The sequence below is a fragment of the Sapajus apella genome, unplaced genomic scaffold (assembly GCF_009761245.1).
Source record: "Sapajus apella isolate SASKATOON/1434 unplaced genomic scaffold, GSC_monkey_1.0 scaffold12, whole genome shotgun sequence".
Taxonomy (NCBI): domain Eukaryota; kingdom Metazoa; phylum Chordata; class Mammalia; order Primates; family Cebidae; genus Sapajus; species Sapajus apella.
Genome location: NW_022436952.1, coordinates 38046820 through 38061319, shown reverse-complemented (window position 1 = coordinate 38061319; position 14500 = coordinate 38046820). Strand labels below are relative to the sequence as shown.

The window sequence follows — 14500 nt, the reverse complement described above, 5'->3', positions numbered from 1 at the left end:
GCCCACTTAGGGGGCTGTCTAAAGAGGTCCACCCACAGCGACATCGTGGTTTTGGTTTCGTGGCGGATAGTAAGAGCCAGCTAATTTAACTCATCCAAACTACAAGAGTCATCCCCAGCTCAGACAAGAAGTGGTTTAAACAAAAAGCCCCTGGTTTAGTGACTGAGGAGGTGAAAGTAACCCAGCGTGGGTGCCTGGCGGGCCAGCAGCGTTTAGGGTAGGGTGAAGGTTGGCCCCTATCGGGCTGCCTCTGGCTTGGTCCTCCACAGTTCCGTCACTCAGCTGAGCTCTTGCTGGAGGCTGGGAGTGGGGCAGAGGCGGAGATTCAGGAGGCCAGATGTTTTCCCAACCTCAGACCCACAAAACTGCCAACCATGCAGCCGAGGGAGGGAATTCTGAAGTTAGGGGTGGGGGGTAAGGAGGAAGGAAAGATGCTAAGCTCTGGACACTGTGGCCAGGGGTTGGTGCTACAGCCCAGGAGCTGGCTGGTCTGAGTCAGAGGGGAGGAGTGGAGGCACGGAAACAGCAGATACTGTCACACATCTGGAAAAACGGCAGATGATGTGGAAGCTCTGAAGGTTCTTTCAGTTCAGAAACTGGCTCACAATAGACTTAGAGGGGCCGGGTCTCAAGTTTAAAAGAGCCCTTTCCTTTCCACCTCACCAGTAACTCTCCCTCCAAAAGCTCAGGCAGTCTTGGTGGATTTAATTTCTCCTCTTTCCTGAGTCACCCAGGACTTCAGGAAAAAGACAGCCCTGCTACCAACCCTAACCCCTCCTCAGCGTGCCTCCCCTTCCCAGCACATTGTGGGGAGGAGCATGGCAAGAAGTCCTTGATTCCCAAGGGAAAAACTCCTTAGAAACATCCAGAATCATTTATATGATCCACTTGGGGGGACTCTCCAATTTCAATCATGATCTATGGCTAATTTTGAACTCAAATTAGCAGTACTAGGGGAACTGGCCGGCGTGATGGCCGCTGCAGTTTTAAAGCTGCCTCTTGTCCACAGAGCTATTTGCAACAGGCTCAAGCTTCACAGTTAGTTTACAATGCCGAGGATGGATGGAAATGGCAAATATTCACCAGAGTGAAGCCTACTTCTTTTAAGAATTGGAATTGGAGCAGAGAAAGGGAAGGGCTAGTGGACAGAGTGAGGAAGAGTGGCAGGGTCTAGGTCTGTGCCTGCTGCCACCCACCAAGTCATCACTCTCCCCGCTCCCTCCCCCAGAGATCACACCATGCAGTAGCTCTGGGTCACACAGGTTAGTGGGGGGACAAGTGTTCGCAAACCACACAGACACACTCATTACTGCGCACAGTGCTGTTAGCTCGGGTTCCAGGGTGGCCCAGATTCCAAGTCCACTCTGTGCTCTTCACCAGCTCCCAATCTGTCCTCCCTCCAGTGGCTCAAGTTTGGGACCCCAAGTGTTTTCCCCAAGGTGTGGCATTGGGGAAAATACTGGGTGTCCCCCAAGCGTCTGGAACACTGGGCCCAGCTCTGAGCTCAGCTCTGGATTTAGTGTCAGGCTGACTCACCGCTACCTCCCCCGCCAGAAAGGCTCCGGCTGTTGTAGGTCACTGCCCAGCTGGGGACTGCACACACGCACAAAGGCACACACACAGGCACTCCCAAGTGTGCAGCCTAAATCACCCTCTGGACGCAGATGGCCAACTGGCCTGACTCCCCACCCTCGGCCCCCTGTCCTCTTACCCACTGCAGCCCCCAGGCTCAGGAACATCCAGTTCCAGTGGTCTCTCCACAGCAGCCCACGTTCCAGGGGTGAGTCAAAGCAGCAGGGCAGTGGGAAGGGTATGGAGGGGTTAACCCAGAGGGACACCAGCAGCGGGACAATAGGCAGCTCACCTTACCAGAGGTGGGGCTTAGGGGAGGAGCATGACTCAGCGCAGGATCCCATCCAGCCAGAATAGGGAGTTCACCAGCTGCCTGTCATTCTCCCCACCACCACCAATTATACACACATGCCCCAATCCATCTCTAGCTTCCAAAGCTCCCTCTCCCACAAGCCAGTCTCCTGCCTGCAGACACAACATGCCAAGCACACAGGAAAAACATAAAGATTTTAAAATCCAACTTTCCTTTTGTTCCCAGAAGGCGAACCTTGATGAAAAGGCCATGGCGCTGAAGGTAACCTGTACCCTGGGTCAGAGAAGAAATGAGGGGCAGGGTCTCTCAGGGTCTCAGAGTCTTCCTAAAGGTCAGAAACTGCCAGGACAAATGCTGTGGGCAACAAGGAGAAAGGAGGGATGGAGTGGAGGAGGAAGCATTACAAAACTCAAAGGGGTATTGGAGTAAGGAATAAAATATTAAAGGAAAAAATGAAGGCAGGTAGATACAGAACATAGAACTCCCTACCCTTGGAAGCTGTGTGCTTTGTTTTCATTTTTTGAGACACAGTCTTGCTCTGTCGCCCAGGCTGAAGTGCAATGGTGCCATCCTGGCTCACTGCAGCCTCTGCCTCCCGGGTTCAAGTGATTCTCCCGCCTCAGTCTCCCGAGTAGCTGGGATTACAGGCATGCACCACCACGCCCTGCTAATTTCTGTATTTTTAGTAGAGATGGGATTTCACCATGTTGGCCAAACTAATCTTGAACTCTTGACCTCAGTGATCCACCCACCTCGGTGTCCTAAAGTGAAGCTATGTGCTTCGAATAAGCCACTTTGCCTCTCTGGGTCTCCATGAAGAATTAGGGCCTGAATAGTCTAGATAATGGCTCAAAGCCTCTCTATGTCTGGCACCTTAGGAGTCTACGTGGGGAGAGGCACTCAAACTCTGATTTATTAATTATTTTTTTTTTTTTTTGAGACAGAGTCTCACTCTGTCACCCAGACTGGAGTAAAATGGCGTGATGTCAGCTCACTGCAACCTCCACCTTCTGGGCTCAAGCAATTCTCCTGCCTTAGCCTCCCAAGTAGCTGGGATTACAGGCATGTGCCACCATGCCCTTTTAGTAGAAATGGGTTTCACCATGTTAGTCAGGCTGGTCTTGAACTCCTGTCCTCGGGTGATCCACCCGCCTCAGCCTCCCAAAGTGCTGGGATTACAAGTGTGAACCACCACGCCTGGCCGGCACTCAAACCCTTAATACAGTAGAAATTGTGGACCTGTGACCTAGGAGAAGAATTGAGGAAGCTGCCTCAGGATCCAGCAACTTTGCCTTCCAGCTGTAACACACAATTACCTGGGGCAAGAGGCCTGGAGAACTGTAAAACTGTCCATCTGTGGATTAGAAACCAGAGCTGGGCCTCTTGAAAAATCAAGTCAGAATCTGCCTCAGTCCAGGGACAGGCCTCATCCAAAGAATCAGTGCAATTCAGTGGAGTTTAAGAACTGGTTCATTCTTATAACTACTTATCACAAATTAATAGTTAAAAATTAGAAAATGTTTTGTTTTCAATTAATTGTTTTTATTTTGCTTTGTTGACTTCTGTTTTATTATTCAGTTAATGTGCTAGAGACTTTAAGTTTGTTAGTATAATTAACTCATTTGATCTTTGATCTCTTGTTCAAGTTTTCCTACTTGTCCAGGGAGGTCCCATCCGGCCCAGGCTGTGAGGACACCGGGCCATTTCCACCATGCCTGTTCCTCTGCAGCATCTGTTCCTGTGACATTACTCTAACACAGATGTGGGGCTCTCTCCAGAGGAAATTCTCTCTGTGGCTTTTACGCAGAATTGCCTGGATAGTTTTCCTCCCTTCCTTATCACTGAATTTCAGCTAAGATTTGCTCGGGAACAAGAGCAAGTTATCTTGTAACTGGATTGTTTATAACTCAAAGGATAAATGCTTGGGGGGTGGAGAACCCATTCTCTATGATATGCTTGTTTCTCTTTTTTTGTGTGTGAGACAGAGTCTCTGTCACCAGGCTGGAGTGCAGTGGCGCAATCTTGGCTCACTGCAATCTCCACCTCCTGGGTTCAAGCAATTCCCCTGCCCCAGCCTCCCAAGTAGCTGGGACTACAGGCAAGAGCCACCACGCCCGGTTCATTTTTTGTATTTTAGTAGAAACAGGGTTTCACCATGTTGGCCAAGATGGTTTCAATCTCGTGACCTTGTAATCCGCCTGCCTCAGCCTCCCAAAGTGCTGGGATTACAGGCATGAGCCACCGCACCCAGCCAAAGTGCTTGTTTCTCAATGCATGCCCATATCAAAACATCTCATGGGCTGGGCATGGTGGCTCATGCCTGTAATCCCAGCACTTTGGGAGGCTGAGGTGGGTGGATTGCTTGAGCTCAGGAGTCTGAGACCAGCCTGGGCAACACGGCGAAACCCTGTCTCTACCACAAACACAAAAAATTAACCAGGGATGGTGTCCCAGCTGCTGGGAAGGATGAGGTGGGAGGATCACTTGAGCCTGGGAGGCAGAGGTTGTAGTGAGCTGAGATGGCAATACTCCATTCCAGCCTGGGTAGCAGAGTGAGACCCCATTTAAAAAAAAAAAAAAAAATATATATATATATATATATATTTATATATATATGTATGTATACACACACACACATATGTATATACACATATATAACCCATTAATTATATACACCTCCTATGTACCCACAAAAAATTTTTTAAAAATATATCAAGTCACTCTTATCCAATACAGAATAGGTAAGAAACTCAGGCCCCAAAGTTGGTGGCAACATCTGAGTTGGGAACAAATGGCTCTCTGGAGCAAGGGTGTTTAGATCTAAGGCCTCTCTTCCCTGACCTGTTCTCTCTCTCTCTCTCTTTTTTTTTTTTTGAGACGAAGTCTCGTTGTTGTCACCTGGGCTGAAGTGCAGTGGCACAATCTCAGCTCACTGTAACCTCTGCCTCCTGGGTTCCAGCAATTCTCCTACCTCAGCCTCCCAAGTAGCTGAGATTACAGGCGCCCATCACCACACCTGGCTAATTTTTGTATTTTTAATAGAAATGAGGTTTCACCATGTTGGCTAGGCTGGTCTCGAACTCCTGACCTCAGGTTATCCACCCGCCCCAGCCTCCCAAAGTGCAGAGATTACAGGCGTGAGCCACTGTGCCAGGCCAATGACCTGATCTCTCTCTAGAGATTTCAGCTACTTCCAGCAACATTACTGAATATGGAATACCTACAATGAGATGGGCCCTATACAAATTATTCAACATTTATTTTCTAATTTAAATCTTACAACAATCTGAGGATTGGTGATATAGGAATTATGATTCCCATTTTATTGATGAGAGAAAAGACTCAGAAGTAGGTTAAGTCACAAAGCTAGTTAAGTGGGGAAACTCGGACTTCGACCCACATTGGTCTGCCTCCAAAGCCTGCGCTGCTTCCTTAGCGCCAACCTTTTCTGGTATGTTAGGCAGGCATCATCCTTAGTAGCCAAATCTGGTTGATAAGCTTCATCAGCGTGAAGGTTCAGCAGATCTGGTCAGGCCAAAGCACGGATTCACCTGTTCTCTGTGTTTTACTAGTGTGCAACTTTCACCATTCTCTGTGTTTTACTAGTGTACAACTTTCCAAATTGAGTTTATGGATTTGCAAAGAGGGAGACCCCACCATGATTCTGCCACTCTGTGAAGCCCTGCCCACCTACTCCCTCTGTGGCACTTCTGACTTCTTCCCTTGAGGGACGGCAAGAGAAACCAACACTCACTGAACACTTACTATGAGTCAGACACAGGGGAAGGCACTTCACACTGGTCTCTTCATTGAATCCTCACAACCCACTTTCTAGATAAGGAAATAGAGAAAGTGAGTTGCCTAGCGCCCCACAACTAGTAAGTGGTAGAGCTGGGATCCACAACCAGAATGGATTTTGGGGAGCTGTTTGTGTGTCTTTGTCATCCTGGACTATGATTCACTCCTGAGCAGGACTTACCCATCATACTGTAGGCACTTAATAAATGTCAGCTGCACGAGAGTAATGGGACAGGGGCTCTTTGCACAAACCTCTTATTCCCATCTAATCTCTTCCCCAAATGTAAACTACAGAGAACAACACTTGCCCATTCTGATTCCCAGGGAAATGGTACAAACAAAGGAGGTATAATCTCTAAACATACTCCCAATAAATACATAGTAAACTCAGTGCCTGGGTTAGGGAGAGGGCAAGGACACTGAAATTGCTTAGTAGCTCTTTGTGGAACAACCGCCACCAAATGCATCATCCTCTGGTCTAGCCACTCCACCTTCAGGAATGTATGTCCAATGAGCTGACTTAAAGAAAGAAAGAGAAAGAAAAAAAATACAAAGATTTTTATAGATGCACTCTGTATAACAGCTCCAGGTTGGAAACAGCCCAAATGCCTAGAATTAGGAAATGGTTAGGTGCAACCCGTTCTTCTATTGCCATTTAAATTGACAAATGTGTGGACAATGTAACCATATGGAAATCTCTACATAAAATAACATCGATCAAAAAAACTAGAACTCAAATAGTATACAAAGAGTGATCATAATAATCTTGTTAACTCTGCAAATTAGACACAATAGGAACACTTGCTATTTCTTGTGTTATATATTTGTTACTTACTGCTTATTTTTATTGGGAAGATGGCTAAATAGTCAATAAAAAAAGAAAAAGCAAAGAAGATAATAGCTAGAAGCATTTGTTCTCAAAGAGGAGAAATCCAAGAAGTATGCTGAGGGACTGTCAAACCTCAGCCCGGGAAGGCTTCTGATACTTGGGGAGCAGCACCAGCTGGGGTTCACCCTCCACCATGCCAGCAGAGCCCCCGATCTTCTTTTTTTTTTTTTTAAAGAAGGGGTTTCACCATGTTGGTCAGGCTGGTCTTGAACTCCCAACCTCAGTTGATCCACCTGCCTTGGCCTCCAAAGTGCTTGGATTACAGGCGTGAGCCACCACGCCCAGCCGAGCCCCCCGATCTTAACCTGCATCCTGTGTGCTCCTCACAGGAGGGAATGGGGGCACAAATGCTCCTAGGAGAATGATGCTACACCTCAGCCAGCCCCTCAGGCCCAGAATGCCCAGCAACCACATCGAGGCTCAAGCATCCATGCCAGACATCTGCACCCTGCAAGCCCCCGAGAGCAGAAGGTAACCCTCAAGAGAGTGCCCAGAGGAAGCCAAGACGTGGCCGGTGGCTGAGGCCAGTTCCCTGCCTCACTGCCTCTGCCAGCACTCACACATCCAGGGCTTCTCCTTCTGAGGACCAAGAGGCAGGGCATTCTCATCTCTCCCTCTCCTTTCCCATTCGGAGGCACAGAGGGCAGCTCTCAGGAGACTTCTTCCTGCCAGTACCAACCTAGCACCAACTTATCTAAGGACTGGGGGTGGGGGCATGGGAGGAATAAAGAAGGGAAGAAATAATAGTATAACAGTAAAAAAACAGTTCATCATTATTGAGCATTTGCTATGTGTCAGGCACTGTGCTGAATCCTTCACATGAATCATCTCACTTGATCTTCACAACATCCCTCTGAAATAGATACTAGTGTGACTGTGTTACTGTTACTTTACAAATGAGCAAAAAGAGGCTCAGAAGATCAGGTGACTTGCCCAAAGCCTCCCAGCAGCAAGTGGCAGATCTGGGACTCACACTCAGGTCTCCAGCGAGAGACCTCCACAGCTCACTTGAAGGGATGAAGGCATACCCTGCCCCCCACCTCCCCTGGTTCACCTGCACTGTTGTCCTTCGACATCAGCTGCCAGAACAGCAGCTTGGGAGGAAAGCAGGGGTTTCCAATGAGGACCCGCCCCTCCACCCACCGACCTGAATATGCTTTACATGGAACTGCTTGAGAAGAAGGGAAGCTCTCTAGGGAATGAACCGAAGGCCACACTGCCAGACAGAGGAGGAGGGGGAGACGAGCTTGGCAGGGACAACCTGGCCGTTGCAGTCCTGCCCCCAGCCAGAGCCGTCCCCAGCCCCAGGACAGAACAGAAAGCAGCCAAGCACCCGCCTCATTGCAGGCCAGCCCAGAGGAAGCAGGTGCACTGGAATGGCTTCCTGCCGCAACTGCAGTTGCAGAAGGGTCTGGCTTTCCTCCTCCAACGACTGGACCTGCTAGAGGCCTCCCTTACCTGGGGATGCTCCCTGCCCCTCTGCAGGGCACTTTGCTGTCTGCCTGAACATCACTGTGCATGGCCCTGAATCTGTGACCCGGTGCTAGAGGCTCAGGGGTGGCTGGGGGAGAATAAGCTAGTCCAGGAAGCAGCACCCATCTCAGAGTGAGGAGCTCTCTCTGACCTCTCCCCGACCCACAGGCATACTGCCCACACACTTCAGCCCTGGTGCCAGTTTGGGGGCTGAGGCAGGGCCGTCCTGAGCACAGAGAGATACAAGTGCTCACGGGCACATCTCAGGCTCCTGATGCACCTCCACACCAGGCCAGCCCACGCACTCTGCCAACTGCTGACACGACTGAAAACCTTACCCTTGGGCAGGGAGGGGTAGAGTCAGGGGAACGGAAAGGACTGGGAGCAGCTATGTCTCTCCTCACTTTCTTTTTTAAGGAACTTACTTCTCTGGAGTAATCTCTACTCAAAAAGAGACTTAGGGCCAGTCAGGGCATCCCCGACCTGCCATCTGTGCCCCTTGCAAGTGTCCTGTGCAAGCAATGGAGGTGGCCAGACTGAGACTACTCTTGGGGACAGTGAGAAGCGTTGCTCCCCGACAACTCCAAGGACCATCCCCTCTCAAGGAGGAAGAGGGGAGAGAGCTATACCAGCAACAAAGCAGGGGCAAGACTGCTGAAGACCTTGGGTGCTGGGGGGCTGCAGATTTGGAAGAAAACAGCGTTCTAAGGCATGAAGGCCAAAAAAGCACTAACGGTTGGCGGGAAGGTGTGTCACAGGCTGGGGGTTGGAAGCAACCCAGGAAACAGAAGACAGTGCCCCTCCTGAAGTCAGGAGTCAGGCCCAGGATGCCCTGCTCCTAGCTACAGAGGGGTTTGAGGCGTCCGGGGCTGAGTAACTCCCTTCTTTGAGGCTTCCGGGGCTGAGTAACTCCTTCTCACCAAGAAGCTCAGGGGAGCTGAGCCCCAAGGCAGCCCCACCCCCTCTCCCCATCTACTTCAGCGACATCTGGGGAAATCACAGAAAGGTCCCTCCTTTCCTAAATGAGGAAATAGCATGAGGAAGCTGGGACATTTCCGGGGTGGGGGGTCAGAGGGACACTCACCCGCATGGCCCGGCCAGGAGCAGCTCAGAGCAAGGAGACTCCTCTCTGATGCTGCTCCTGCTCCGTTAGCAGCTCAAAATAGCACAGGCTCGGCCCCGCCCAGTTCCCGCCCTCTCTCAGCCCCTCCCGTTCCAAGCTGCCCAGCCCTGGTTGGAGCCAGTGGCCCGGAGGACTGCGGGTATCAGGTATGCCAGGAGGGAGAGGGTGATACAGCAATGTGTGTGGAGAAGGAGAAGGCTCTTAGGGTAAAGCCATTAGGGTGGAGGGCAGGCAGTGTTGGGGCGTTAGGGCAAGGATAGGGAGGGTGGGACGTTCCTATGGACACACACCCCGGCTCCGGGACAGCTGGGCTGATATGGCTCCTAAAAATAGCAGAGGAATTTGAGACCTGCAGCCCCCGGCCCCACAGGCCAAGCTTGAGACAAGCACATGCGCAGTCATGTAGACTCACTTACATGTACACACACACCACCATGCATGAACATTCAATCAGCGTAGTGTTCTTGAGAACACGCAAATCATAGGCCTACCCCAGCCACTTAATTACTGCGGCAGAGGCCAAGACAGCCACTAACGTCACATCCAAGACAGCGCACAGGGCCCACTGCACACTGAAAACCACAGAACAGCCTATAAGGCCTGGCAGGAGCAGAGACCGACACCGGCAGGCCCACTTACGGCCCCACTGCCATCAGCACACGGGGGACATACAGAGAATCAACTGCACTCTCTACATTTACATCTCTCTCTCCTCCTCACACGAGAGGGACTGCAGAGTGGGGAGGGTGGGGTGGGCCTCAGCCCTGCAGACACAGGAAGTCATGGGTGCCTGGCCAATGAGCGATGGCTGCCTGTGAAAAGCCAGTGTTCCTTGTGAAGAGAAATCCAGGCCTGGCTCTCCAGTTAGCACCACGGGACTAGACCAGAACTAGGGACCCCAGAGAGGCTGAAATGGGAGCTGGGGAACAGAAAGGGAAAGGGCCAAAAGAGAGGGAGTGCAAGTCTCAGAAGCTGTCAGCTCTGCAGAAAAAAAGGAAACAGTCATTGCCTCCCTCTTCCTCTTCAGGAAAAAAAAAAAAAAAAGCAGGGGGTGGTGGTGGTGCTAGGGAGCCCTGATACGGAACTGCCAGTCTGGCATACACCCCATGCTTGTTGCCCCTGGACAGTTCTAAGGGCCACTGGCCCTGTCATTTATCTGACTTTCTCCATGAAAAGACGGTAAGCACTGCCAGAGAGGACGACAACCCAGCTCTGCCTCCTACCTGCCGTGCACTATCCAAGTCCCGTCATCATACAGTCACATACTCAGGCTATTAGGACACGGTGCTTGTGTCCCTGCTTTCTAGGGAGTGAGCTGTCTTCCCAGGGGGAGCATCTGGCCCTTCGGAAGCACGTGCATTGTCACAGGTGCATCTCTAGTGCCTACTTAGCACAAGGTGCCAGCCTCAGCTGCTCACCGAAATCCACTGGGAAACTTGAAAAAAATACTGATGGCTGGAGCCCACCCTTTCCCTCTCGGCTTCTGATATAATTGGCCTGGGAGGGAGGCCTGGGCACTGGAATTTTTTTTATTAATTAAAGCTCCCCAGGTGATTCTTACATGTAGCCAAGGCTGAGCACTGCAAGTCTCTAAGGCCAGCATAAGGTCTAACACAGAAATGTCCATTTGTTAAATGAGTGAGTGATTGAGTGACTTAGCTGCGTGAACTCAGGCAGGTGACTTAAATTTTCTTTATCTGTAAAATGAAGATTACACCTGTACTGACTCTTTTACCCAACCAGTATGGAACTGGTATATAATGTATGTGAAAGAGCTTTGGTTCTCAAAGTTCTCAGGCCAGCAGCATCAGCACCCCCGGGAACTTGCTAGAAATGCAAATTCTAGGGACCCCACCCAGACCTGCTGAATCAAGAACTCTGGATATGGGCTGCAGCACCTGTGTTTAACTAGGCTTCCAGGTGGTGCTGAGGCACATTCGAGTCTGAGAAGTACTGCTTCAAAGGAATGATTCACATCATACCATGGTTAGGAGTGAGACCTCCAGAGCCGCATGGCTTTCCACATAATAAACTACACAATTTGACCTCTCTGTGTTCAGTCTTTTCATTTGTATTTTATTTTTTGAAATGGAGACTCAACTCACTCTGTCGACTGGAGTACAGTGGCACTAACTCAGCTCACTGTAACCTCCATCTCCCAGGTTCAAGTGATTCTTGTGCCTCAGCCTCCTGTGTATCTGGAATTACAGGTGTGTGCCACCACACCCAGCTAATTTTTGTATTTTTAGTGGAGACAGGGTTTCACCATTTTTGCCAGGCTGGCCTTGAACTCCTGACCACAAGTGATCCGCCCACCTTAGCCTCCCAAAGTGCTGGGATTACAGGTGTGAGCCACCATGCCCAGCCTCTGTGTTTCAGTTTCTTCATTTGTAAAATAGGAAAATCACAGCACCTACCACATGGGGTTATTACATGGGTTAAAAGAATTAGTACATACACAGCTCTGAGAACAGTGCCCAGCACATTCATTTTAAATATATATATATATATATATATATTTTTTTTTTTTAAAGCAGGGTCTTGCTCTTTTGCCCAGGCTGAAGTGCAGTGGCACTATCTTGGCTCCCTGAAATCTCCATCTCCCAGGCTCAGCCCATCATCCCACCTCAGCCTCCCTAGTAGCTGGGACCACAGGCATGCACCACCATGCCACCCTATAAGTTTTGTATTTTTTTTTTTTTTGTACAGATGGAGTTTCCCCATGTTGCCCAGGCTGGTCTCAATCTCCTGGGCTCAAGCAATCCACCTGCCTCAGCCTCCCAAAGTGCTGGGATTACAGGCATGAGCCACCACGTTTGGCTTCAATACATTTTAATTATTAGTATCTACCTATAATCATAAATGGGGGAAAAAATGAGTCATTGTAAGCAAAATTTCCAGGTAACTGGAGCCTACCCTTTATAAGGGATAAAATATTTAAGTCATTTTCTAAATTCTATACTATTTATAATCCTAAAAATAACAAACATATATACCCTGTTTTTTTAAGTACAACACTCCAAATTCTTCTCAAAGATCTCAAACTCTGAGCCTTCCTTCTTGAACCCAATCCATTTCTGCTCCATCCTGTACCGAAGGGCACGCCATCTCCACCATGATGACTCCCAACTTCCTGGCCTGGTTACAGAGCCTGGCTTCTGCCCCACCAGTGCCCCAGCCTCTCTCCAAGGGCAGCAGTCTGTCTTAGGCACCGCCATGCTGAAGCCTCGGATATGCCTATATTAGGAAGGCCAGACGCCCTTTGTGGCCGTATGTCTGCTTTTTAATTCTTTTGTCCCCTGCCTCATTAGGCCATCAGCTGTCACTCGCTTGTCGGCGTGCCTGTCTCCACTCAGCTTCACATGCAACCACAGCTAGCCCCTCCGCTGCTCAAAGTGTGGTGCAATCTCAGGGCATGGTCTGTGTCTTCAGTGAGCCTAACTGATGGCTCCAGGGGCCATGTGGGCACTCCCACAGCCAGCCAGGCCACCCCAAGCCCCTCAGCTTGCCTCTAAGGACAGCCGGAATCTATAATCTGGCCCCTTCCACTTTTCTAGTCTCTTCTCCCTCTTCTCAGCCAGCCTAGCTCTCCCTCATTTGCCTGCCCTTGTCACCACCAGAGCCATTCCCTATGAATGTGTCTCCACCTTGGCCAACCCTCCTCATCTCTCCAGGCCCATCTCGACTCCCGCCTCCTTTATAAAGCCTTCCCTGAAACCTAAGACCCACCCAGCAATGCAAAGAACGTGGACTTGGCAGCTGGACACGCATAGGTCTGAATCCCAGCCTCCTTCTTGCTGTCTGACCTAAGGAAAAGTTACTTGACTTCTTAGAGTTTCCACTTTTTTGGCCTTAAAATAGTCTGATATCTACCTTAAGCGGCTGTTGTGAGAATAGAAAAGGCAGTACATATAAAGCAACTGACATGCAGCCTGGAAAATTATAGTTATTAAATTATTAATATCATTATTATAAACCATAGCACTATCTAAACATATCACATACATACAGTTCTTGGTTATACTCAATATGGTGCTCTATTATATACAGTGGAATCACACACTATAAGGGGTTAGATTCTAAAGTCAGCACGTAAGGCAAAAATAGAATCTAGTCCAAAACTCCTGAAAATCCCCCTAAACTCCTCACAAAGTATTGTACACATGGTTTTTGGGTATGCCATTTGCTGCAGGAAAGCATAATAGCCATGTATGGCATATAGTAAAAACACACAAAACATAATTTTTATAATTTTAGACTATAGTAATATAGTTTCTTATACAACCATATAGTTGAATTTATTGAAGTGTACTGCCCACATGCCGACTATACAGCATAACTAATGTTCTGAATGATAATCGATACGTGTTGAATGTTTAAGCCTGCTCTCCCTGGAGAGCTGGGACCACTTCCTACTTCCTTTATATCCCATCCCATTCCCCAGCACGAGGCACACAACAGGTGTTCCAGGAAAATCCATATGGATTTAGCTGACCGATCTGAACAGTGCCTGCACAATAAGCGGGCTGGAACAGAGTGAGGGACAAGGGGATCTTCCCATGAGGTGACAACTTCAACTGCTCTGCTCTTCCATGTTGGTGGCGTGGGTGAGTTTAAGGTCCTTGGCTCTGTTTCAGGCACTTGAGCAGGCAGAGTGGCCTAAGCAGAGCTGGGGGCAGGCCAGATAAGAGGCTCTGAGGGCTGGAGGAAGTTGTTCACTTATTCAGCTAGCCATGAACTGTAATACCTCAAGGTGAACACTGTGGGGAAGCACCATGCCTGCTTCTTTTTCAGCTTCCCCACCAAGGACTGAGCTTCCTGAGGCAGACACTGTGTGTTGCTCATTGCTGTACCCCAGCACTCACCTAGCACTGGGTCCTGCTCAGAGACAGTATGAGGCATGTTTGAGTGATTCAGTGAAAGAAAATGATTTAGTTCTTGTTTTCAACTAAATACTTCCTGACTTCAAAAAATGTATAGAACAGCAGAGGGGATAACAAAGGTACCCCGAGAATTAAAATTCAAGTCAGAATGTGCTCAGTGCTCCAACAAGGACATCAAGAACCATCTAGGGAAGTTCAGAGGCAAAGATCTGCTCCAGTTAGGGAATTAGGCAGACAGCTTACAGATGGCTTGGAGCTAGGCCAATGAAAGAGAAATGTTATAATGTGGCAATGAGGTAGGAAGGGAATTCCAGAGTGAAGAAGTAGCGTAAGAAAAGGCAAAGAGGGGCAGGGCGTGGTGGCCCACGCCAGTAATCCCAGGACTTTGGGAAGCTGAGGTGGGTGGATCACCTGAAGTCAGGAGTTTGAGACCAGCCTGGCCAACATGG

At 49.3% G+C, this 14500-nt stretch overlaps 1 protein-coding gene across 16 annotated transcripts in view; it reads right to left on the bottom strand.

Annotated features, from left to right (window-relative positions):
• The window catches only part of MYO18A (myosin XVIIIA), a 103942-nt gene that overhangs the window by 57133 nt on the left and 32309 nt on the right, over nucleotides 1–14500 (bottom strand). The window contains exons 1-2 of one of the 16 annotated variants that reach the window (XM_032281011.1): nucleotides 9130–9178; nucleotides 5651–5716 (exon numbers count right to left, since the gene is read on the bottom strand). The exons of 13 other annotated variants lie outside the window; for them this stretch is intronic. Coding sequence is in view for 2 of the 3 variants with exons in the window: in XM_032281003.1 (XP_032136894.1) it covers nucleotides 9130–9135 (6 nt within the window). In the remaining variant the exon portion in view is untranslated. Of the gene's footprint in view, nucleotides 1–5650; nucleotides 5717–9129; nucleotides 9218–14500 lie in introns of those variants that run through there. 2 more of the 16 variants (XM_032281003.1, XM_032281002.1) reach the window with 2 other exon arrangements.